General features: G+C 36.1%; 1 protein-coding gene across 1 annotated transcript in view; it reads right to left on the bottom strand.

The window, feature by feature from the left end:
- The window catches only part of SBNO1 (strawberry notch homolog 1), a 255,572-nt gene extending 231,867 nt beyond the window's left edge, over positions 1–23,705 (bottom strand). The window contains exons 1-12 of the mRNA XM_053699774.1: positions 23,354–23,705; positions 16,635–16,760; positions 14,810–14,914; positions 10,770–11,076; positions 9,715–9,815; positions 7,931–8,024; positions 7,127–7,287; positions 3,048–3,181; positions 2,858–2,948; positions 2,423–2,584; positions 741–876; positions 550–655 (exon numbers count right to left, since the gene is read on the bottom strand). Of these exons, the coding sequence (XP_053555749.1) occupies positions 550–655; positions 741–876; positions 2,423–2,584; positions 2,858–2,948; positions 3,048–3,181; positions 7,127–7,287; positions 7,931–8,024; positions 9,715–9,815; positions 10,770–11,076; positions 14,810–14,914; positions 16,635–16,760 (1,523 nt within the window). The 5' untranslated portion in view covers positions 23,354–23,705. The remainder of the gene's footprint in view (positions 1–549; positions 656–740; positions 877–2,422; positions 2,585–2,857; positions 2,949–3,047; positions 3,182–7,126; positions 7,288–7,930; positions 8,025–9,714; positions 9,816–10,769; positions 11,077–14,809; positions 14,915–16,634; positions 16,761–23,353) is intronic.
- Between the last annotated feature and the right edge of the window lie 1,445 nt (positions 23,706–25,150).

The raw sequence follows: 25,150 nt of genomic DNA on the forward strand, positions 1-25,150 counted from the left end.
AGCGAGTCAGACACATAGCGTTTAAAGGACCAGTCAACACATTAGATTTGCATAATCAACAAATGCAAGATAACAAGACAATGCAATAGCACTTAGTCTGAACTTCAAATGAGTAGTAGATTTTTTTATAACAAATTTCAGTTATGTCTATTTCCACTCCCCTTGTACCATGTGATAGCAATCAGCCAATCGCAAATGCATATACGTATAGTCTGAATTCTTGCACATGCTCAGTAGGATCTGGTGACTCAAAAAGTGTAAATATAAAAGACTGTGCACATTTTTTTTAATGGAAGTAAATTGGAAAGTTGTTTAAAATTACATGTTGTATCTGAATCATGAAAATGTAATTTAACCTGAGTGTCCCTTTAAGTAAAAAAGACAAATTTGAATGAAGAAAATATGATAATAGGAGTAAATTAGAAAGTTGCTTAAAAATGCATGCTTTATCTGAATCACGAAAGAAAAAAACCCCTTTAAATCTGTACTGGTTTCTATGTAACTAAAAACCCTAATGTAAAAGCAATTTTTTAGTGCAAAACATCTTGCCTTCTTTCAACTGCTTGGATAAAGTCGTTAAATTCTCGAAAGGGAGTACCTTCTCCCCAAATTCCTAGACGACTCATATAGGCCATGTTTCTTGGTTCAGAGGCACCTGGAAGAGAAATTTTTACAATTATCTGATTATTAAAAAATAAATAAAAAATAAAATAAAAAAGGGAAATAAAAACAATACATACCTGTGGCACTGGCATATATTACTCTGGCTTTTGGCAGTTTGTTCTGAAGTTCTAAAACTGCTAAACCAGTCTTTGTGGGTTTTGAAGAACCAACAGGACACAAGTTTTTAGCCTTGTGACATTCGTCAAATACAATCTGAAGTAGACTATGTTAAGGAGAAATACTTTAAAAAGAATTATAATTTATATATTTTTATTTATTTTCTCTACCACACATACAAAAACTTTGTTTAAGTCAACCATATCATTTTTGAAACGCTCGGGTTGACTGTTGAAACAAATAAAGGGCACTTCCATTCATGAAGTATAAGATAGTTCATGCAGAAAGTTATCTTTATTCGGTTCAACCATTCGTCGCTGCAAAAAAACCCAACTTTTTTGCCAATGGGTGACGTTTTCGCCGTTTAGCCAATAGCAGTGCAGTAAATACAGTTTGGCGCCCATGGGAGCTGGATTTACCACAGGCTATTTGCTAAGAGGGGAAAACGTCACCTCTTAGGAAAATATTTTTTTGCCCTGGGCTGCTGTAACAGCTAAGAATGGCAAACTGTTGAAACGAATAAAGGCACTTTCTGCATGAAGTATCTTATACTTCATGAATGAAAGTGTCCTTTATTTGTTTCAACAGTCAACCCTAGCGTTTCAAAAACACTATGGTTGACTTTCACTTTAAACATTTATGCTATTAAAGAGATTGTAAAGTTACTTGATATGCTTAACAGATGTGTAAGGAGAAAGCAAAATAGGATAACTTTCAGTCATCAATATCTTCTAAAATTACATATTTAAAAAAAAAAAAAATAATAATAATAATGTTATACCCTCCGACCGCAAAGCACAGGCTAACAGTGTTTATCCAATACCATCTTGCCCGTCGAGTCAGTAACAAACCATTGTTTCTTTTGCACATGCGCTTCCTCCCCACTAAGCAACTCTCCCCTGTGGGCATTGTTACTGACTCGATGGATGCCAAAGGGGGCACGGTAGGATTGGATAAACACTAATTTGTCATAACCATTAAAAAGACTGTGCTTTGCGGGCGGAGGGTATATATATATATATATATATATATATATATATATATATATATATATATATATATATATATATATATATATATATATATATATATATATATATATATAATCTAAAGTTTGCGGAATGAGTGTGCCCGGTTTTTAAAAATCCTATTAAAAGTAGGGGCACTTTCATTCAAACTTTACATTTCACTGGTTTTGTTAAAATACTTACCTTTTCTTCTTGAAAGCCGCTCCAGCGCTTCTCCAGCCTGTCACAAGCCTCTTCCTACATCAGCAATGACTATTCCGGCATCCTCCAATCACGGCTTTCCCCGGGGGAATCATTGCCTACAGCAACGCCGTTATTGGAGGAAGGCCGGGATCGTCATTTCTGATGTAGGAAGAGGCTTGCAACGGACGGGGGAAGTGCTGAAGCGGCCTTCACAATGAAAAAGTATTTTAACAAAACCAGTGAAATGTAAAGTTTGATTAATGAAAGTGCCCCTGTTTTTAATAGGATTATTAAGAACCGGGCACAGGTTCATAAAAATTTACATTCACTTTAAGCATTTCAAGTAACTTTGCAATCACTTTAAAACAAGCTCAATGCTTCCTACCCAGACATATGATGGCAGAGCCAAAGACTTTATTGTAAAAGGATACAACCCCATCAAACTCCTCTCCGCACCAGTGAAGAAGCTGCTTTAAACGTGTTTTGTATTTACCCCCTGATTGACTTTCACCAATCAGGGAAGAGTAGGTGGCAAATATGACTCCTTTCTTCACACTTCCATTATGTTTAGAAGAAATTTTTCCATATTTAAACTTTAGAGGGGGGGGGGGGGGAGAAGATTAAAAAAAAAGTGGTAAATTATAGGACAATTAGCTCTATAACATACAGCAATATTCACTAGCATAAAAACAAGAATTTACTAACAAAACAGGATAAAAGCAAACAAAAGAAAACAAAGAATAGATCCTGTGCTTTTTTGCAGACAAACTGTCTCCACCTGTCCTGTAGCAATCAGAACATGTGTTCATATATGGTGTGATTAGCCATATCTAATGTTGGATATGAATGGAGGTTGATCTTCATACCTTGTTCAAAGAATGAACCTGAATATTCTTTGCTCCGATATCTCTTAAATCTCGCTCTGCATCATATTTTAAGTCATTGGAGACACTAAACCTGTTGATTTAAAAAATAAAATAAAAGTACACTGGGCATACTAGATATCCCCTTCCCCTGAGACACAATTAGTACAGCCATAAAAATAAATTCTCTTACCACAAAGATCTTTTCCTGCTAAGTAAGTAGTTTTCAAATATAATTCCAGCTATAGTCCTGCCTTTCCCAACTCCAGCACCATCTCCTATCAAAAATCCAGCTCTCTCCCCATTGGGCAGGAATGTTTCATGTTGCTGAAAAAAAAAAAAAAAATTACAAAAACAGCACAGCAATTAAATGGAACAGGCACAATACAATTATTAGAGGGAATGAAATTCACAAATAACCCCCCACCACCAAAAAAAAAAAAAAACAATGGAAGGGAAAAACAAACAAACAACAAAAAGACACTTAAAAGACAACATACACATTTTTTAATATATAAATAAAATGGGTGCATAAAATCTCCATACACCAACACTGGCAGTGCAATGGGTCATACTAAAGCACTCAGTGATGTTAAATGTGGCACTGTCATAGGATGCCACTTTTACCATAAGGCAGTTCAAGAAATGTCTGCCCTGATAGATCTGATGCAAGTCTTATATTACATGTCAACCATTGGACTCTGAAACAGTGGTAACATGGCAATTCATAAACAGTCTGATGGAAGAATCTGGAAATGGCAGATGCCAGGAGAACGCTACCAGCCAAAATGCACAGTGAAAGAACAGTCTAGTCCAAAATAAACTTTCATGATTCAGATAGAGAATGCAACTTTAAGCAATTTTCCTATTGACTTTTTATCACCAATTTTGCTTTGAACTCTTGGTATTCTTAGTTAAAAGCTAAACCTAGGAGCTTCATATGCTAATTTCTAAGCCCTTGAAGGCCGCCTCTTCTCTCAGGGCATTTTAAACATTTTCACAACTAGAGGGTGTTAGTTCATGTGTGTCATATAGATAAAACACTGTGCTCACGCACGTGGAGTTCAGGTGAGCCATCTCTGATTGGCTAAAATGGATGTCTGTCAAAAGAACTGAAATAAGGGGGAAGTTTGCAGAGGCTTAGATACAAGGTAATCAGAGGTAAAACGTATTTATATAACTGTTTTAGTTGTGCAAAACTAGAGAATGGGTAATAAAGGGATTATCTATCTTTAAAAACAATAAAAATTATGGTGTAGACTGTCCCTTAAAGTTTGGTGGAGGTGGTATAATCCAGAGCCGTTTTTAAAGTGTTTGGGCAAGGACCCTTAGTTATAAGCGAATGGTCATGTTAATGCTACAGAACATATACATTTTAGTCACTCAGGTTCTTCCCAACTTTGTGGGTAAGGTCCTTTCCTGTTCCAGCATGACTGTACCTATGTGTACAAAGTGAGGTCCAAAGAGACATTGTTTGACAAGTTTGGCAAGGAGGAACTAGAGTGGCCTGTACAGAGCCCTGACCTCAATCCCATTTAATACTAAAAGCAAGCGATACCAACTCATCCAACAAATGCTCTTTTGTCAGAATGAGCACAAATTCCCACAGACACTCCAAAAAAAATAGTGGAAATTCTTCACATAAGATTGGCAGCTGTAATTAGCCACAATGACCATGGTTTTAAAATGAGATGTCCAAAAAGTTCATAAAGGTGTGATGGTCAGAATATATATATATATACACACACACACACATATACAGGGAGTGCAGAATTATTAGGCAAGTTGTATTTTTGAGGATTAATTTTATTATTGAACAACCATGTTCTCAATGAACCCAAAAAACTCATTAATATCAAAGCTGAATATTTTTGGAAGTAGTTTTTAGTTATAGCTATTTTAGGGGGATATCTGTGTGTGCAGGTGACTATTACTGTGCATAATTATTAGGCAACTTAACAAAAAACAAATATATACCCATTTCAATTATTTATTTTTACCAGTGAAACCAATATAACATCTCAACATTCACAAATATACATTTCTGACATTCAAAAACAAAACATTAACAAATCAGTGGCCAATATAGCAACCTTTCTTTGCAAGGACACTCAAAAGCCTGCCATCCATGGATTCTGTCAGTGTTTTGATCTGTTCACCATCAACATTGCGTGCAGCAGCAACCACAGCCTCCCAGACACTGTTCAGAGAGGTGTACTGTTTTCCCTCCTTGTAAATCTCACATTTGATGATGGACCACAGGTTCTCAATGGGGTTCAGATCAGGTGAACAAGGAGGCCATGTCATTAGATTTTCTTCTTTTATACCCTTTCTTGCCAGCCACGCTGTGGAGTACTTGGACGCGTGTGATGGAGCATTGTCCTGCATGAAAATCATGTTTTTCTTGAAGGATGCAGACTTCTTCCTGTACCACTGCTTGAAGAAGGTGTCTTCCAGAAACTGGCAGTAGGACTGGGAGTTGAGCTTGACTCCATCCTCAACCCGAAAAGGCCCCACAAGCTCATCTTTGATGATACCAGCCCAAACCAGTACTCCACCTCCACCTTGCTGGCGTCTGAGTCGGACTGGAGCTCTCTGCCCTTTACCAATCCAGCCACAGGCCCATCCATCTGGCCCATCAAGACTCACTCATTTCATCAGTCCATAAAACCTTAGAAAAATCAGTCTTGAGATATTTCTTGGCCCAGTCTTGACGTTTCAGCTTGTGTGTCTTGTTCAGTGGTGGTCGTCTTTCAGCCTTTCTTACCTTGGCCATGTCTCTGAGTATTGCACACCTTGTGCTTTTGGGCACTCCAGTGATGTTGCAGCTCTGAAATACGGCCAAACTGGTGGCAAGTGGCATCTTGCCAGCTGCACGCTTGACTTTTCTCAGTTCATGGGCAGTTATTTTGCACCTTGGTTTTTCCACACGCTTCTTGCGACCCTGTTGACTATTTTGAATGAAACGCTTGATTGTTCGATGATCACGCTTCAGAAGCTTTGCAATTTTAAGAGTGCTGCATCCCTCTGCAAGATATCTCACTATTTTTTACTTTTCTGAGCCTGTCAAGTCCTTCTTTTGACCCATTTTGCCAAAGGAAAGGAAGTTGCCTAATAATTATGCACACCTGATATAGGGTGTTGATGTCATTAGACCACACCCCTTCTCATTACAGAGATGCACATCACCTAATATGCTTAATTGGTAGTAGGCTTTCGAGCCTATACAGCTTGGAGTAAGACAACATGCATAAAGAGGATGATGTGGTCAAAATACTCATTTGCCTAATAATTCTGCACTCCCTGTACACATACACACACATATACATACACAGGTGGCCCTCAGTTTACGCCGTTTCAGAATAACAACCTTTTCTTTTCAGTCATGTGCAGTAATTAAAAAAACCAGTAGGTGGAGCTGTCCGATTGTTTTGCAGCAAAGTTATGCAACTTAACAGCCTTAAAAGGATCTGTGTACACAGAGCAGACATTAGCTATCAAGCAGCCACTTCCCTATTATCTTCCTGTCCAGCAGCTTCAGGTGAGGGTGCCTAACTGCCTATTAATCACTGCAGATTGAAATGCATAGAATACGTGCAGACCCAATATTATCTAACATGCTAACAACGCAGAGAACTGATTGCAGAAAAATGCAAGTAAAAAAACGATTTTGTTCATTAAACTTAGTTTGATGATGATGATGCAGTCTGTTGTGTGATTATTTTATTAGGTGCTGTTAGCAAATGTTTTTGTTCATTAAACTTAGTTAAACTGTGTTTTGTGATTATTTGATACTTTTTATAATGCTGTTTAGCATTTAAAGTCTTCATTTCAAAGCTTTAAAAATAATGTATTAGGTGTTACTTATGACAATTTTGAGAGGGGCCTGGAACCTAACTCCCTCACTTCCCATTGACATATTATAAACTGTGTTTCAGTTTACAACGGTTTCGATTCACAACCATTCCTTCTGGAACCTAACCCCGGCGTAAACTGAAGGGTACGTGTGTACATATACACACACAAATATATATATATATATATATATATATATATATATATATATATATATATATATATATATACACACACACATATATATATATACACATATATATATATATATACACACATACACACACTTGATTAACAAAACAGATGGTACTCAAAAAGTGAATACAAATTGTTTTTCTTCACTGAATAATTTTTGATGACCACTATAGACAAGCTATAGTAGGGCTTGTAATAGCATATTAAAAATATGAGACAAACCTGAGCTGCGTAAGTGACTGCTTCTAACTGTAAAGCAGAAAGCCATCCATTATCAACAGTTTCTTCCGGGATAGAGGTCTGAAACCAAACATCAGGGGGAGTCACACTAGATAAGGAGCTAGTTTCTACTACAGGATCAGGGTGACGCAGTCCAACTTTCACTAGAAAAAAATCAAATAAAAAATACAGATATACCAATAGTTTGAAAGAACATATTTTATTACCATATTCTTCATAAACACCTTACAGCCACTACCCCTTAAAAGGGACAGTTCACTCAATTTTTCTCCCATTTAAATTGTTCCCAATGATCAATTTTACCTGCTGGAGTGTATTAAATACTTTACAAGTAGCTCCTTTGCCCCTATTTTAGCCTTTAAAATAGCTGACTTAGCTTGTGGTTTCGCAACCTATACTGAAAGTTTTGATACTGGAGTCTCGGCTATTGAATAGCCTAAGTAAACACAGCCAGCAGAAGAAATTAAACTCAGTGGGGTACAGGATAGTTAAGCAATAAAATTATACTTTTCTATTTTTCTCTCTATGCATTGAGCTTTAGTTTTCCAGACAATTATAAGATAAGGAAGCAAGTGTGTGTACACAAAGTGATAACAATGAGAGATGATATTACCTGAAGCTCAACCCATTGTAATAGGCTGTGGTTTAAAAGCACAAAACCAGCTACTTCATATACACAAATCTGAAAATTCAATTTCTCATACATTTTATACTCTGCAGCTTGTATAACAAGTCCTAAATACAATGTGCTGTCCCTTTAAACATACAGAATTTATATCCACTTACATTTTATAGGCATGTATTCTGCATAGGTTTCTGCATGCCCCATTTCATCCTCGTCATCTTCTTCAGGCTCTTCCTCCTCCTTCGCTGGAGGTTTCTGTAAGATGTATATATTTTATGCACAATACAAATGCAATAATATACACAAACAAAGTTTAGTTTATATGCACATAATATAATTAACGCAATAGAATACCAATGTTTTACTAAAATGAATGCATACACACTAACCAATAAACAATGGATCAAACAAGAGTGAATAGGAATATATTAGGAATAAAAGAACCAATATGCACTGCAATGCTGATGGTCAAGTTTTACACAATACTTAAAAACACATGTAATGTATGACTTTTCAGAAGCATCTTTTATCACCTTTATAAAACTTTATAGGTAACTGCTTTTATATATTTTAAATGGTCTTTTTAATGTCAGTTACACTTTGTCTAAATTGTTAATATTTCAAAGTTTCAGTTAGCTACTCCAGAAGGCAATCGTGTAACATAGTAACATAGTAGATAAGGTTGAAAAAAGACTGAAGTCCATCGAGTTCAACCTATACAAATCTAAAATACTTACAAAAAGCCCCAGTTAAGCTTAAATAACCCCATTAAAATGTGACCCATTTAATACTAGCAATCATATCCATGAATTTTGTTTATATAAAGAAATTTATCCAGACTATTTTTAAATGTATCTATGGTATTGGCATTCACTACCTCCTTTGGTAATGAGTTCCACAATTTTATTGCTCTTACAGTGAAAAAACGTTTCCGTTGCAGGAGATTAAATCTCCTTTCCTCCAACCTTAAATTGTGACCTCTTGTCAGAAACAATTTTCTTGGAATAAACAGAGCTTCTGCCATCTCTGTATATGGGCCTTGAATATATTTATATAAAGTAATCATGTCACCTCTCAAGCGCCTTTTTTCTAAAGAAAACAGACCCAGTTTGGCTAGCCTCTCCTCATAGGTTAATTTCTCCAATCCCCTTATTAGCTTTGTGGCCCTTCTCTGAACTTTTTCTAGTTCTGCAATATCTTGTTTAGCAATTGGTCCCCAGAACTGCACTCCAAACTCAAGGTGAGGTCTTACCAGGGCTTTATATAATGACAGAATTATGCTTTCCTCCCTTGAATCAATGCCTCTTTTAATACATGCTAGTATCTTATTAGCCTTTGAAGCCGCTGCCCTGCATTGTGCACCCATCTTTAGCTTGTTATCTATTACTACTCCCAAATCCCTTTCCTCCTGTGTTTGGCTAAGTCTTGTCCCATTTAAAAAATACGTAGCCTGCTTATTTTTACTTCCAAAATGTAGAACCTTGCATTTTTCCGTATTAAATCTCATTTTCCATTCACTTGCCCATAGTTCTATTTTTAGCAAAACCCTTTGTAAAGAGAGTTCGTCCTGCTCTGACCTTATGACCTTACTTAACTTAGTATCATCTGCAAAAATAGAGATGTCACTATTTAATCCTTGCTCCAAGTCATTTATAAAAATATTAAGAACAGGGCCCAGTACTGATCCCTGGGGGACGCCACTGATTACCTTTGTCCAATCTGAGTATGATCCATTTACTGCTACTCGTTGCTCCCTATCTTTTATCCAGTTATTTATCCATGAGCTAACATTTTCAGCTATTCCCAGTCCCTTAATTTTGTGCATTAATCTCTCATGTGGCACTGTGAGTTTTACCTTTGCTCATAGGGCTGATGGATTTTCTCCTAGTGTGAAGTGAAATTGGAGAATGTGTGCGTTTAAGATTTAATGAATATTTGCACTTACATTAGTAGGCGAGAAGCTTCTCATTTTGATATCATCATTGATCCATATCCTTGTTACTTCCTTATTAGAAACATCTTTCTTTGTTCCGTTGATCAAGTCCGCTAAAATGAAATAAAAATTGCTTTTCAAGCCTATCATTACAGATTGCTCAATTCTATTTATTTTTTATATAAAAACCAGTTCTAAAAATAAATAAAAGCCCACAAGTGACACCACTGATAATAGATTTGAAGAAAGTCAAACTGAAAAACACCTTCAAAATAAATTTCCATGTAATATGTAACTGCGGTTTATAACAGTTTTACTTAAAAGCAATTTACTTCAAAAAAATCTCCATATGGAATCGGTTCAATAAAAATATAATCTCAATACATACTGCAACACTTTTTTTACAAAAATATTTAAAAAAAAAAAAAAAAAAAACGGGGCAATTTGTATTTGAACCAACGCTTGCATTTCTGTTGCAATAATAGAAACATCTGGTTTGTAAGAGATATTAAGATTGGTTTTGCACTTAATTTCTGTTTTGTTGCAGTATGTTGAAATGGTATAAATGAGAATGCTTTTATAACTTATGTATAGAAAATATAAGGTGAATATATAACCAACTGTGCATATTAACACTTAAAAAAGCAGAGAGGGAAAAATAAAAAAATAAAGTGTCCCTCCAAAGGCAAAACAAACATACAATGTGCCCAGATGTAAGTACTCTACATTACCTGATTTATTTGTAGATAGAACTTTTGGAGATAATATTATAAACTCTGTAAGAAATGACATGTTTAACTGCTACACACACATTCAAACCAGAAAATGTTCACTATGAATGGTATAAATTCATCATTAAAATTATTTAAAATATTTTCTAATTTCAAAACATCAGAAAGTTACACGTACAACGTATTAATGTTGCCTCTTATAGTCATGAACATTGTACATACAGAAATACTAGAGAAAGGAATTCTAATAATTTGCAATAACAATGTGTCATGCATGGACTTGGTTTGATCTAAAAGACAGAAGAAAAATAAATATATAAATATGGAGCCACTCACTTGCTGCAGTAGCCACAGGTGGAGCAATATTGGAAGGTGGTTTCAATTTCATTAATTTGTTTAGACTGCTGTTCTTCAATAGATCTTTCAGCTGGATCTGTTCTTTGGATGGTACAGCAGTTACTGTGGTTTGGACTACAGGTGCAGTAGTGGATGGTCTTGTTGAAGCACTGGTTTGAATGATTTTTGTCACTGTGATGGTTTGTCGAGTGGTTGTAACAGGTGTGGATTTGGTCATCACAATTGCATTACCTAGTGTTGGTAGCTGGTTAATTTGATTGAGAACAAATGTTGTGGTAGATGGAGGCTGCAACACAAATACAAATATATACAAGGTTAATAAAGAATTGCAAATTCCCCCCCCCCCCCCATTACACGGTCAGGTCGGTCAACTTTAATTACTAGAGATTTGCCATTGTGTAATTTTAAACGGCCTTTTAAAACCATAGTAAGCTGTAACCGCTACTACAAAAAAGGCAGAATTTATAAATAATAATATACATCATTTTAAAGGGATACAAACCCCTTTTTTCCCCCTTTCATGATTAATATAGAGCATGTGATTCTAAACTCCCAAATTTAATTTTTTTTTTATTTCTATTATTTTTTCTTCATTCTCTTGGTATCTTGTCAAAAAGCAGGGACGTATACTTAATAGCCAGCCCATTCCTGGAGCACTATAGGGCAGCACTATTTCCTGCCATGTAGTGCTTCAGATGCCTACCTAGATATCTCTTCAACACAGTTTATCATGAGAACGAAGCAAACAAAAATAGAAGTAAATTGGAAACTATTTTAAAATGGAAAGTTCTGTTTGAATCACAAAATACATTTGAGGTTTCATATAGCTTTAAACGTAACTAAAAAAATAAAAAAAAGGGACATTATTGGGTTTGACAAATTTGTTCAAAACCTAGGAGCCCATCACTATGATAATTGGAAGTGTGTGTATACTTTTTTTTTTTTTTTTTTTAAGACTGAGTACAAGTACCGATACTTTTTTTTATGTCATGACAGTTTACCAAGCACAATACAGACTAATGATTGAAGATCGCTTCTTTATAATTATGTACTGTATCTCAAAAGACATTTTGAAATAATAAAACAGTTTTATGTGCTTGTCACAAAGTTCACAGAACATTTCTATAATTAAAAATATTACAAATAACATTAATAATAAATAACAGCTGCAGCATCTGAGGCTGGAAAGCTACAATTTAAAGGGGTGATTACTGGATGCAATTGGGTTGTAGGGTGCCTATAAAACTCAATCTGACATTTGTACTTAATACAAAGTAATATAATTTAATTCTGAAAATAATATTGGGGAAGGAGTATCCCAGTAATCTCCTTTGAGAAAAATGGGGCATTTGCACTCTACTGACTCAACAGAAAATAGGGCTGGTCTTCATATTTTTCAAGGGCTGCTTTTTATTCCCAGTCCAGCCCTGGATAAGGTTGTTCCTCAGAGTACAGTATGTTTTGAGCATAATTTTGCAAGATGAGAACTAACAGTATAACAGGCAATCTAACAATTAGAATCATTTTTCAAAAGTTAGTGGCAAGTGGAACAGAAGCATCTCTACATGTTAAGTCTGTTTCTGCTATCAGTAAGGACGTTTGACGCTAAGCTGAACAGTCTCACTTTTCACACTACTGCATGGGTCAGAAAGATATTTTTGGGCCATTAACCCTTTGAGCGCTAAGCACTTTCCCACCTGGGTGCTAAGATTTTTTTAAATGTTTTTTTTTTGCATTTTTTATATTTTAAACAATTTTTTTTCAGACCCCAAAGACTTACACTGTTGGAAAGGTTATGCGATTACCTTTCCAATGGTGGGTCTTGGGGGTCTGTTGCTGCTTTGATGCCTGAGATACAAGCTTCTAAGTAGCATGCCCCCTGCTCCTATAATTAACATTGTTAAGTATAAATAAAGTTGGGCGGTGACGTCATCACGCAAAACGGGAAGCCCCGCCAATGTCTGTCACTCTACAGGCACGATCGCCGGTGTAGGAGCGGGTAGGAGCACCCAGATCTCCCTCAAGGTGGGAGAGTGCTAGCGACGGCTCTGAGCCGTTGTTAGCACCAGAGTGGGAAACTCTGCGACGGCTCAGAGCCGCCGTTAGCACTCAAGAGGTTAAAGGGACAGTGAAGTACAAAAAAAAAACAAAAAAAAAAACAAAAAAAAAAACCCTCATGATTTAAATAGGGAATGTAATTTTAAACAACTATCCAATTTACTTTTATCACCAATTTTGCTTTGTTCTCTTGGTATTCTTAGTTGAAAGCTAAACCTAGGGGGTGAATATGCTAATTTCTTAGACTTTGAAGACCGCCTGTAATCAGAAAGCATTTTGATCACTAGAGGGCATTAGTTCATGTGTTTCATATAGGTAACATTGAGCTCATGCACGTGAAGTTACCCTGGAGTGAGCACTGATTGGCTAAAATGCAAGCCTGTCAAAAGAACTGAAATAAGGGGGCAGTTTGCAGAGGCTTAGATACAAGGGAATTTACAGAGGTAAAAAAGTATATTTCTATAACAGTGTTGGTTATGCAAAACTGGGGAATTGGTAATAAAGGGATTATCTTTATTTTTAAAGAACAAAAATTCTGGTGTTGACTGTCCCTTTAAATCTCAGTTTATTAACTGCCCAGTACTTCAGGGGTTTGTCTGAAAGAGGTACAGTGATCTCTCCCATGTAGGCTTCCAGCTGTAAAGTAACAGCTTTTGGAGCACTGCTCTGACGTACAATACTACAAATAACAGCAATTTGCATTGGCAGAACAGAAGTGAAAATGTTTTAGTTAAGTCTCCACTCCAGCGTAAAATTAAATGGGAACATGCAGTTTGAAAAACGTCACAAGATGGCATATGGGTAGGAATTGGAGGTATCGGTTTAAGTATCGGTGCATTTGCAAGAGTACTCATGCAAATACTTGGTATCGGCACCGATACTAGTATCGGTGCAACCCTACTAAAAACAAATCGGTGTATTATAACATATAATAGCAATCACAATGATCAAAAGAACTATGCACTTTCCCACAGCAAACAACTTTAAAGTGACGTTGAGGAAGGGGAGGTTTCTCCCAGAAATATCACATTAAAAGTTTTTTGCAGTAGAGAGTGCAGAGCCATTTAATTATAAAACAAGAAATTAATATATTAAAAAAAAAAAAAAAACACCACCACGTGACATATTAATTTCTTGTTTTCGATTACGTTATATATAATTTAAATCATCAAAGGGCTCTGTACTTTCCACTGCAAACAACTTGAATGTGATATTATAAGAAGGAAACAACCCTTCCTCAATATCATATTAAAGTTCTTTGCTGTGGAGAGTGCATAGTCCTTAGGTGCGGCTGGGGGTGGTCAGCAAGAGGACGTGGTGGCACCCATAGATGTCTTGGGATCTCTAAACCCGGGGGAGTCAATGGCTCCCTGGCACCTGGGTTTGGCAAGCCCTGCACTATTGCATGAGACATCCGGTGTCTATCATAAAACAAGAGACCTGAGCACTCCAGGGGTAAATCGTAAAATATAACTTTTATTCCAAAAAGTTTAAAAAGCAAACATCATAATGCAGGCGTGTAAGGCAGTAACCCCTGACGTGTTTCGCGCTAATTTAGAGCTATTCGTAGGCTGTGTCTATCACTTGTAAAGTGTTTAAAATCTTCTCCAAACTGGCAATGCACTACTAGTCCGGAGCTGAACATAGTTGCTGAGCCAATAAGAGGCAATAAATAGCCACTAATTGTCAATGTTCAGCTTAGTATCTGCGAAGTAGAGCTGAAGTTTACTTTGTTCAAGCAATAGCCCAATAACAACATGTTCCAGTGCATTAGAGCAATGTATTATTGCTCCTTTACATCCTCTTAATACAATCAGTACCAAAACCAATATTTCTAGGAAGAATAAAAAAAAAAAAAAAAGTAAAATTCAGATGAAATAAGATTTGCAAATCTTACACACAAAAAAAAAAAAAACACACTGCAGTTCAAGTAGAGATTAAAAACAAATGTCATGTCTTACCCTGACATTTAATAGCGCAGGACTAGATACGGCAGCAGGTTCTTGCTTGATAGAAATTTGAGTTTCCGTCTCTTTATTTACACGTAATGCACTCACTGGCACTGACTGAATGGAGAGAAAAAAAAAAAAAAAAAACTATTAAAAAATTATCACTGTACATAAGATTTTATAAAAACACCAAAAAGGTTACATGGGGAAAGTTTCAGAAAGTTTCTCCGATTATTTATTGGTATTTTAAATTATTAGAGACCAGAAATAGCTATGCTCATGTAAAAAAAAAAAAACAACAACTTACAAATCTAGAGTAGGGAGGAAGCATATCAAGAGCTAAGGGGCTCCTAATATTTTCTACTGAGGTTTTAGTTTTCATGTATATATAAATTCCCTCCATGACTAAAGAAAAGTATAACTGCCCCAGTTTGTATGTTAAATGATCTAAAAAAAAAACTCATTACCTGTACCATGCAGGACAAAGTGAAAAACTAGATAGCAGAGAGGACAGGAGGTTTTGCTGGTGAAAGATAATTGAATCTTTTTGTAACAGGTTACACTTTAGGTAGAGGTGTAACACGCTAAAGAACGCAGGAAAGTGACCTGCAGCAATTAATGTGACACAGCGGACAAAATTACACTAACGAGTCAGAAAAGGTGTGTATCTGCTCAATATATAGCATAACAAAAACAAAATCAGTCACTCTTTGGTGATAATATCCAGAACGACAAGGTCATAAAGTAGTCTAAAATGATCCCCTATAAAAAGAATCAATTTTCTAACAAGCATTTGTAAGTGTAGCAGACGATTATGATCTTTTCAGCTAAAAAATAAAGCATTTAGCTCTGGGGGTTACGGCAGGGGTAAACAAATCTGTTAAAAATTAAGAGCCAGACAGTGGAATTTAAATAAAGTTATGGAGAGAAAAACCCAAAAAGTTAGGAGCCAGGGTTAAATTATAGGAGTGGCTCCCCGGCTCCTGGGTTTGTTGAGCCCTGGGTTACGGAAACACCTAAACAAGCCAACAAAGAGTTTTATGGGGTAAAACTAAAAAGTTTAGATTTACCCTTTTCAGATGGAGGAAAATAAAAAAAATAAAAAAAGGGGGACACTCAAGTCAAAAAATGAATCTCATGATTCAGATAGAGCAGGCAACTTTTCAATTTACTTCCATTAACAAAATGTGCACACTTTTTTATATTTACACTTCTGAGCATGTTAAAGAATTCACATACTCTGATCTCTGTGTGTGTACTATAACTCGAAATGTTAAGTTATTAAGATTTTGTATCTGTATGTCTCATTGGGAAAAAAAAAAAAAAAAATAGAAAAACATGTAACTATTTGATTATCCTTTAATAAAGCTATTTTAAAAAAAAATGGATGCATTTGTGATTGGCTGATGGCTGTCATATGACAAAGGAGTAGAAATAGACCATTGAAATTTGTTAGAAAAAAAAAAAAAAAAAAAAGATACTCATCTGAATCTATTACATTGTCTTTATCACGCATTTGTTGATTATGCAAATCTACTGTATTTACCGATCCTTTAACGGAAAACAAAGTCCAAATCTAACTTTCATGATTTAAGTAAGGGATTTTACAATACTTTCCAATTTACCAGCACTGACGCCAGACATTTTCAGGCTTCTGAGTACCTATGAGCCTACCTTGGTTCACTTCAAAAAGCATAACAAGTGAACAATGCAAATCTGATTATAGAAGTAAACTGAACTGCTTTTTTTTTTTTTTTTTATTGCACGTGCTGTCTAAACCATGAAAGTTTCATTTTGACTTTATTGCCCCCTTCAGATAAAACTGCTAGACACTTACCTGTTGCACTGAAGGAACTGGAGCAATTAATCCGATATCCAAAGAATCGCCATCAAAAAGGTCATTTGGACTGATTCCACACTCACTCAAAGCTGCAAGCAACAAATCTTGCCCTTGGTCCATCATCTGGAACAGAAAATAATAACGTGATAGTTATGCAACATGGGAGTCTCAAAAAATCCGTCTTTAGTGGGAAAAGGCAAAGATGTTCTTAAAATGATTCTATTATAGAGAACATGCTCACTGAAGAAATAATAACCAGGCAGTGGAATATCTTTGTTGAGGTTTAAGCTCTGCATGAAAGTGTGTGACCAGTATTATGTAAGTTTTCAGCCTAGAGCAATGTTAGAGCAGACGGTGGCAACAACTATAGAACCTCTGCACACCATTCAGATTGAAACTAGATTGTGTAGACAATGCTCAGTTAATTATCTTCAACTACTTTATTTTGGTCAACAACTTGGTCTACCGTTAATGTTAGAAATCTTAAAAAGGATAATCTAAATAATTAAACCATGCCATTTTTGCATAAGCATTCATTGTTTACTAGAAGTTTGACCCCAACAATGGGTCACTCAGCAAAAGGGAAACGGCCAGTAAGCCAAACAGAAGAGGTATACGCATACAGCTGCCAAACAGCAGCCGTGTGCTACTCGGGAGATACTTTTTGTGACTATAGAACAGAACTTTAGCCACCAGACAAGGGGGTTAAACATAACTAGACAGGTGGTTAGCAAAGGTCATTGATGTTAGAATACATCAGTGTTCTCCCCAAGACCTATTTAATGGACACACTAGTAAGCTAAAATTTAAGACAATATTTAACTAAAATAAGCCAATATTAAATGTTGTCAGTTTGTTGCTGAAATTATCATTAAGCCAATGTTAAATTAAGCAATTCATTTGTGCTTTTGGATACCACTGGTAACATTGATACAAGTCCAGAATATCCAGCACCTGGGTTCCAATTAACGGTGTGCCAGCATCAAGGGTCTTGCACAAACCACCAACAAATGTTGAACAGAAGGAAGCAGCACCACCAATTCTTTTTAAGCAGGTTTATTCATGTATGATACACGACTAAGGACTTTGTCCACAACGTTTTAGTGCATTTGTGGTCTGGCTAATGAAAGCTAAATGCTGACTAAACCTGCTTAAAAGAACTGGTGGTGCCGCTTCCTTCTGTTCACCATTGGTAACATTGATAAATAGAAGATATAATATTCCAAGGAAATACTCTACCCTTGGGGTTGACAAATCTTGCTCCCAAGTTCTAAACAGACAGTGGCATTTGTATATAGAAATATGGAGAATAACTGGGTGAAAAAAAAAAAAAGAAGTTAGGAGCCAGTGGTATTTCCCCCACCTGGCTACTTCATAATGCCAACCAGCTGGCAAAATTTTCTGTGGAGAACACTAAACAGCATGCATTGTTTGCAACTGAATGCCCCAGTAATCTAAATTTACACTAAAAAAAAAAAAAATCAAACTTCAAGAATAGGTGTAGAGGGGAAACATTTAAAAGGGATATAAACCCTATGCACAGCACATATATAGGAATAAATATGAAATTGTGTGAGAGAATATACATTTACACACACAATTAACAGTGCCCACTATTCAAGTAAAAGATCAAAAAACAGCTGCTATGTTAAAACCATTAAATTCCTATGCCTACTGTGTAGCACTGGGGAAAAAAGGCGATTCAATCGCCAAGTAATTTTTTTGGTTAAGCAAAATTATTGCTTGTGTTTTACCAGCTTACGTACAAACATAAGCACTTGTAAATCCATTTACAGGTAAATATCAACAAGTTGAACATAAAATAGCAGTACTAAAAAGGGACAAAGTAATTTTATGTTTCAATAACGTTTATGAAAGGGTAGCAGTTAAAGGGGCAGTAAACACAAAACATTTTAAATCACTAATGTAAAGTGCTAAATAATAATATGAACATAATATACTTCTAATAACTTTATTTCTAATTTTCTATCAATTTTATTTTGAATTTAAAATTATTTCCAATCCCTTCATGATAATCATTAGACTGTTTATCATGGAGGGCTACCAGGGTGCTTTAGTCGTGGACACATGAAATACCCCACACATGTGATGTTCATTAATGCTGATGTCACCGGTAATTGAACATGCACACTTAAAATCATCATACATGCGACCGGCACAGGCTTGCACAACCCACTCTGTAGGAAGTCACATGGCAATTTGCAGCAGTATATCGACAGCTAATATTAGTGTTCCATTCAAAAATATGTGCAGTGTTTAGATAAACTGCACTTAAAGGGACAGTTTACTCAAAAATTTTCTCCCCTTTAATTGATCCACGTTACCTGCTGGAGTGTATTAAATTGTTTACAAGTAGCTCCTTTACCCTTATATTGGCATTTGAAATAGTTGATTTAGCATGTGGTATCCCCACCTTTTCTGAAAGTTTGTGGCCGCAGGTCCAAGCTATAGATAAGTTGGGTAAACACAGCCAGCAGAAGAAATTACACTCCCAGTGGGATATAGCAGAGATAAAGTAATAAAATGTTAATTTTCCATTGTTCTCTGCAAGTACTGGTGATTGTTTTATGGACAGATATAAGATAAAGAAGCAGGTATATGTGCACAATGTGATACAGTAATGAGATCTGATTATACCTACAAGCTCAACCCATTTTATTAGGTTGTGGCTTCAAAACACAAAATCAGAGCTTTAATATACACAAATAAACCTTAAAAAACTAATTTTCATAATTTTTTTACTCTGCAGTTGGTAAAAAAAAGCAATTGTAAACACATTAGGGAAAAACTATTTTACAGTATACTGTCCCTTTAATAGTAACGTTGTCTTATTAGGCATGCGCAAACCACACTAATGTGCATCCGATCAGGAGCGAGTTCAGGAATGTATTAATATACAGGAGCTCAATATATGGCTTAAATGGATTGGATATGCAGATTTAAAGTCTTGCTCAACAATTTTGGAGGCTGTCTGCAATCCGACATCACAGCAGTGATTCAGAAAGTTTAGAGAAAGATTATAGCACAATAACATTGTAAAACTTTAATGTGGATTATTATTATATTGGTAATATTTACTAAATGAGTTTTATGTGTGTATAAGAATATAAAATTTATTGGCGTTTAAAAAAAAAAAAAAAAGGGACATTAAACACTAATAAACAAACGGAAGATAGAATGAGGGATTCAAAGCAAACGGCCTTAGAATATATATAAGTTTTTAATAAGAGTTGTGTAAAGATTGCAAAAATAAGTATTAAAGGGACAGTTCACCCAAAAACTTTCTCCCCTTTAAATTATTCCCAATTATCCTTTTTATCTGCTAGAGTGTATTAAATTGGTTGCAAGTAGCTCCTTTACTCATATTTCAGCATTTGAAATAGCTGATTTAGCTTGTGGTTTCCCAACCTATACTGAAAGTTTTGATACTGGCGTATACGCTATTGACAAGCCTAAGTATACACAGCCAGCAGAAGAGATTACACCCTCAGTGGGGGGCATGATAGTTAAGTAATAAAATGATAATTTTCCATTGTTGTCTCTATGTATTGAGCTTTGGTGTTCCAGACAAATATAAGATAAGGAAGCAAGTCTGTGTACATAAAAGTGATAACATAATGAGATCTGATATTACCTGAAGCTCAACCCATTGTAATAAGCTGTGGTTTCAAAGCACAAAACCATCTACTTCAGATACACAAATAAACCCGAAAATGCAATTTCTCAAATATTTTATACTCTGCAGTTGGTATAACAAGTCATTTAAAATACATTTATGGAAAAACAATTTTACAGTGTACTGTCCCTTTAAGTATAGAGTCCAGAAAGCAATGGGCAACAACATGTTGTAACCTAGGTTTTCCTCTATGCTAAGCCCAAATAGAGACAGTCATGAATATATTACTAGTGTGCAACCAATGACTATGGGGGATTTAGCCATCTGGAGCCTGCACTTCCACTTTTAAAAATAAGTTAGGACCTTGAGCGATGACAACTTAAAAAAAAAAAAAAAAAAAGTTATGTTACGCTATTGGCCAAGAGGTGGAAACGTCACCTCATTGATTTAAAAAAAAAAAAAAAAAAAAAAAAGGAGCTTTGTCTTTGGGGGCCGGAGCTGCTTACTTTAGCGAGGAGGCTGCGACGAAGAAAAGTTTACATAACTTTTTAAAAAACATCGCTCAAGCTCCCATTTTATTTTTAGTGCTGGTAAATTCTAGCTTTTTTTTAAACATTAGAATGTACCATCACTTTAAATTACAGGAAAGAGAGAGAAAGAGTTGTGTTTTTTTTTTTGTTGTTTTTTTTTAAGTGAAGGTAAAGTTTACATTTTTGTAACCTTTATTCTATTACTCATCTATTATATAGTATGATCGCTATTTTTCATACATACATACATACATACACACTGTTTATATTTATGTTCCCGGCCGGTCTTAGCGCCTCCCTCCATGGATTTCCGGGTGTTTCACTCTATTACGTACAGAGCGGTCCCACCCGCTCTATACGTACTTCAAAAGCGCGTTCCCGATTGCCGGACAACTTGCGCATGCGCACACTTCGCCGTACATTCGATTTGCGCCTGCGTGACCAAAATAATGTTAGACCATGCGACAAACTGGAACGAGCGTTGATAATAACAGAGGAAGTGAAGGCAACGCATGCGCATAGAGTCCAGTAATGCGGTGACGTAATATGACGGCCGCCTAACGGCCAGTGTTTCAATTTGCTTATCAAAAAACGTGACCGGGCATAGAAAAAAAAATAAAAAATTAAAAAACGGTTTGTTTTAACAGTGTTCAGAATTGGATGAATAAATGGTAAAAACAAAATAAATATAGCGATTGCAAAAAATTCATGTATTAAAGTCCCATTTAATTTTAGAGTATTTACAGGGGAAACAATCTAATAGATGAAACTTAACCTTCACTTTAACTACAGTTTTTTATTATTATAATCAAAGTGTTAACTGTAAAATCTGTTTACATTTAAAGTGAAACTCGCAAGAAATGCAAGACTGTATATGACAGGTACTGAGACTCGAATGTTTAGAGGCTAATAAAGGTAAGCCCACCTCCGAAAAAATGAAATTATCAAATAGAATATTTCAGAATGTATTGAAATGCTGCTATTTCAAATAGAACATAGAAAATGAGTAGATAGTTACCAAAAAAAAAAAAAAGTTTTAAAACAGACTGACTATATTAAAGGGACACTGAATCCAATTTTTCTTTTGTGATTCAGATAGAGCATGCAATTTTAAGCAACTTTCTAATTGACTCCTATTATCAAATTGTCTTCATTCTCTTGGTATCTTATTTGAAATGCAAGAATGTAAGTTTAGATGCCGGACCATTTTTGGTAAAAAAAAACTGGGTTGTTCCTGCTGATTGGCGGATAAATTCACCCACCAATAAACAAGTGCTTTCCATGGGTCTGAACCAAAACAAAATAGCTTAGATGCCTTCTTTTTAAAATAAAGAAAGCAAGAGAACGAAAAAAAAAATAGGTGTAAATTAGAAAGTTGCATGCTCTATCTGAATCATGAAAGAAAAAAATGGGTTAAGTGTCCCTTTAACTATAGCATTTTAATGCATAATCTACAACTGGACATTAAGGGACATGAAACACCAAAATTATTTTGTGATTCAGAAAGATCATACAGGTTTTAAACAACTTTCCAAATTACTTATATTATAAAATACACATTCTCTTGGTATCCTTTATTAAAAAGCATATGTAGGTAAGCTCAGAAGCTTGAAATTAGCTGCACAAATTTACCTCTTTTCATTGGCTTAGCAACATGTTTAGCTAGCAACCAGTAGTGCATTGTTTCTTCAATAAAGGATATCTAGAGAATGAAGCAAAATTAAAAGAAGTAAATTGTAAAGTTGTTAAAATTCTATGTTTCTGAATCATGAAACAAAACAATTGTGTTTTATGTCCCTTTAAAAATCAAAGTTCCAGAAAATAGGTTACGGTTTACAAGTTGTCAAACATTCAATATGAGAGTTTCACAAGTATTATATTAAACTATACCTATTGATAAGAAACAAAGTATAATGGAATGTTTGAATAAAGGTCAACAGTGCAGAGATGCCCTGGGTTAACTAACCTTCCTCTTAACACGTGTTCAACACAAACTTCCGGGTTGGGTCAAGATGACTAATCCAAGAAAGAGAACCGAGGCGTGAAATATGAATTTGCAACAGTATTCAAAATCTGATTACAAATGTTATACTAAAGTTGCCAGGCATAACGATCTCAGACACACAAACCCTGTACAAGTCATACCTAATTAGTCTGTTCACAAACCGATGGCTACAAGCGAATAACCGATCTACCAGGGCAGTAACCACCATCAGGGAACCAATCGTTAAACCACAATTTGAAAGCCCTAAGACTTTTTAGCATGCACCCAGCTCGGCCGCTGCGTATGAAGGACACAGCACATGTGGGGAATATAATATCGCGATAAACATGGTGTAATAGATCACACCCTATGATTACTGTGCTTCTGAGGGTACCGTGAAACACTCCAAAACGCATCAGAGTACGATGTGAACAGGCCAGGCCTCACCGCTCACCACACTAGGATTGCCGTAAATAACAGCCCGTTGCATATTCCCCCCCGCCTAGAGCACACAAGCTAGCCAGCCTGCCCCTCCTATCCACCCACTCTATGGCTAGATACTCACGGTATTGATCCTAGGGATCCCCTCTCACCGGTTGCTCTGTCAGTTTGGAGCGTCTACTGATTCTTCCACTCGGATCTGACGCTTTCTACCTCACTGCCGCCATCTTTACCGGGGAAACACCACAGCGCAGCACCACGTGACCCGCACAGGCCAAGGGCCTCTCCACTCCCACAGGGGCGCCCTAGCCTTCCATCGCTGGTCCAGTCGCCTTCCCTCCGCCCCCACAACACATAAACAAACCATATCCCGATGAGTCCGATTATTTTTATATTTCATTAATATTATTATTTTTCGGTTACATGGAGCCAAGAGGCAGTTAGGAATCACGTGACACGTGACGTACCCCCTCCCCTTAGAGGATGTGACGGAGAAGGTGGCTCTAGGAAAGGGGGCACGTCCGGATAATTACGCCATATTAAGAAGGTCATCCGATGTATGGGCTGTACTTGGCTGTTGTGCATCAGATGTTTGTGACGTAGTTGGTTGTTTAGTGTTTCTTTTGCACGGGAGTGAGACTGTTAATAGTGAGCAAACTAACCTGGAGTTGATTGGTGCATTGAAACTATTAATCTTTAGTTTCAAAATGAAAATTTAAAAAGGTGGGGGTTTTTAAAAAAAAAATTTGATCCAATTCTTATGCACTATCCTATGAAAATGACATTGGTTTGGGGTTATCCTGTGCAGGCTCTATTCTACCACAACTGAGTTTTTAGATTCTCAGGAGTTAGCTGAGCTGTTTCTGTTGAGGTTAAAGGGACATTATACACTCATTTTTTCTTTGCATAAATGTTTTGTAGATTATCTATTTATATAGCCCATAAAGTTTTTTTTTTAAATAAATGTATAGTTTTGCTTATTTTTAAATAACATTGCTCTGATTTTCAGACTCCTAACCAAGCCCCAAAGTTTTATGTGAATACGGTCAGCTACCTTCTCCAGCTTGCTGCTGTTTGTATAAAGGGTCTTTTCGTATGCAAAAGAAGGGGGAGGGGGAGTGTCTTATTTGCCACTTGCAGTGGGCTTTCCAGCTACCTTTTCAACAGAGCCAAACTGACAGCTTCTAAGTAAGTTTTTAAATAGTTTTATACTGGATTTTTATATCAGTATCTGTGCATCTTATTCTTTATAGTAGTGTCTATTACATGCAGTTATATGAAAATGAGTGTATACTGTCCCTTTAATGATCAGTTCTTTAATATTATTTTGAAGTGTTTTCATATCTCTAATGTAATTTGCATAACAGTTTTGTGTCGGGTCTAAACTGTCTACATTGGAACAATGTTCTGATATAAACAATTTGAAATCACGTGATTGTGCATACAATTGCGAGATTTCAATGATGGGATCCGGTAAGGGGGCGCCTCTATGATGCTAGGCATGCCCTCTATGCCGCGATCCCAATCTGTAAGCGCCGTTGGCTTCAGTACAACAAAACGGCTAGGACATTCCATGCCATCCTAACAGCGCTAAAGCCCAGCGCAATTAGGACGGCATGGAACGTCCTAACGGCGAGAAAAGGTTAATGAGCCAAAAATGCCTAAACAACAATCAATTGCCACAAAACTTTGCACAAGCAAAGTTTATCACTGCCCAAGCCTATTATAAACGTTTCGTTAGTTAGTTTTGGATTCCCACACAATAAATAAATTGTTAAGCACATTTTTTGGGCTACTTAATGTTGCTTAACATACACAAATGACCTTTAAAGGGACACTAAACCCAAATTTTTTTTCTTTCGTGATTCAGATAGAGCATGCAATTTTAAGCAACTTTCTAATTTACTCCTATTATCAAATT

This window comes from Bombina bombina, chromosome 2 (assembly GCF_027579735.1).
Source record: "Bombina bombina isolate aBomBom1 chromosome 2, aBomBom1.pri, whole genome shotgun sequence".
NCBI classification, from domain to species: domain Eukaryota; kingdom Metazoa; phylum Chordata; class Amphibia; order Anura; family Bombinatoridae; genus Bombina; species Bombina bombina.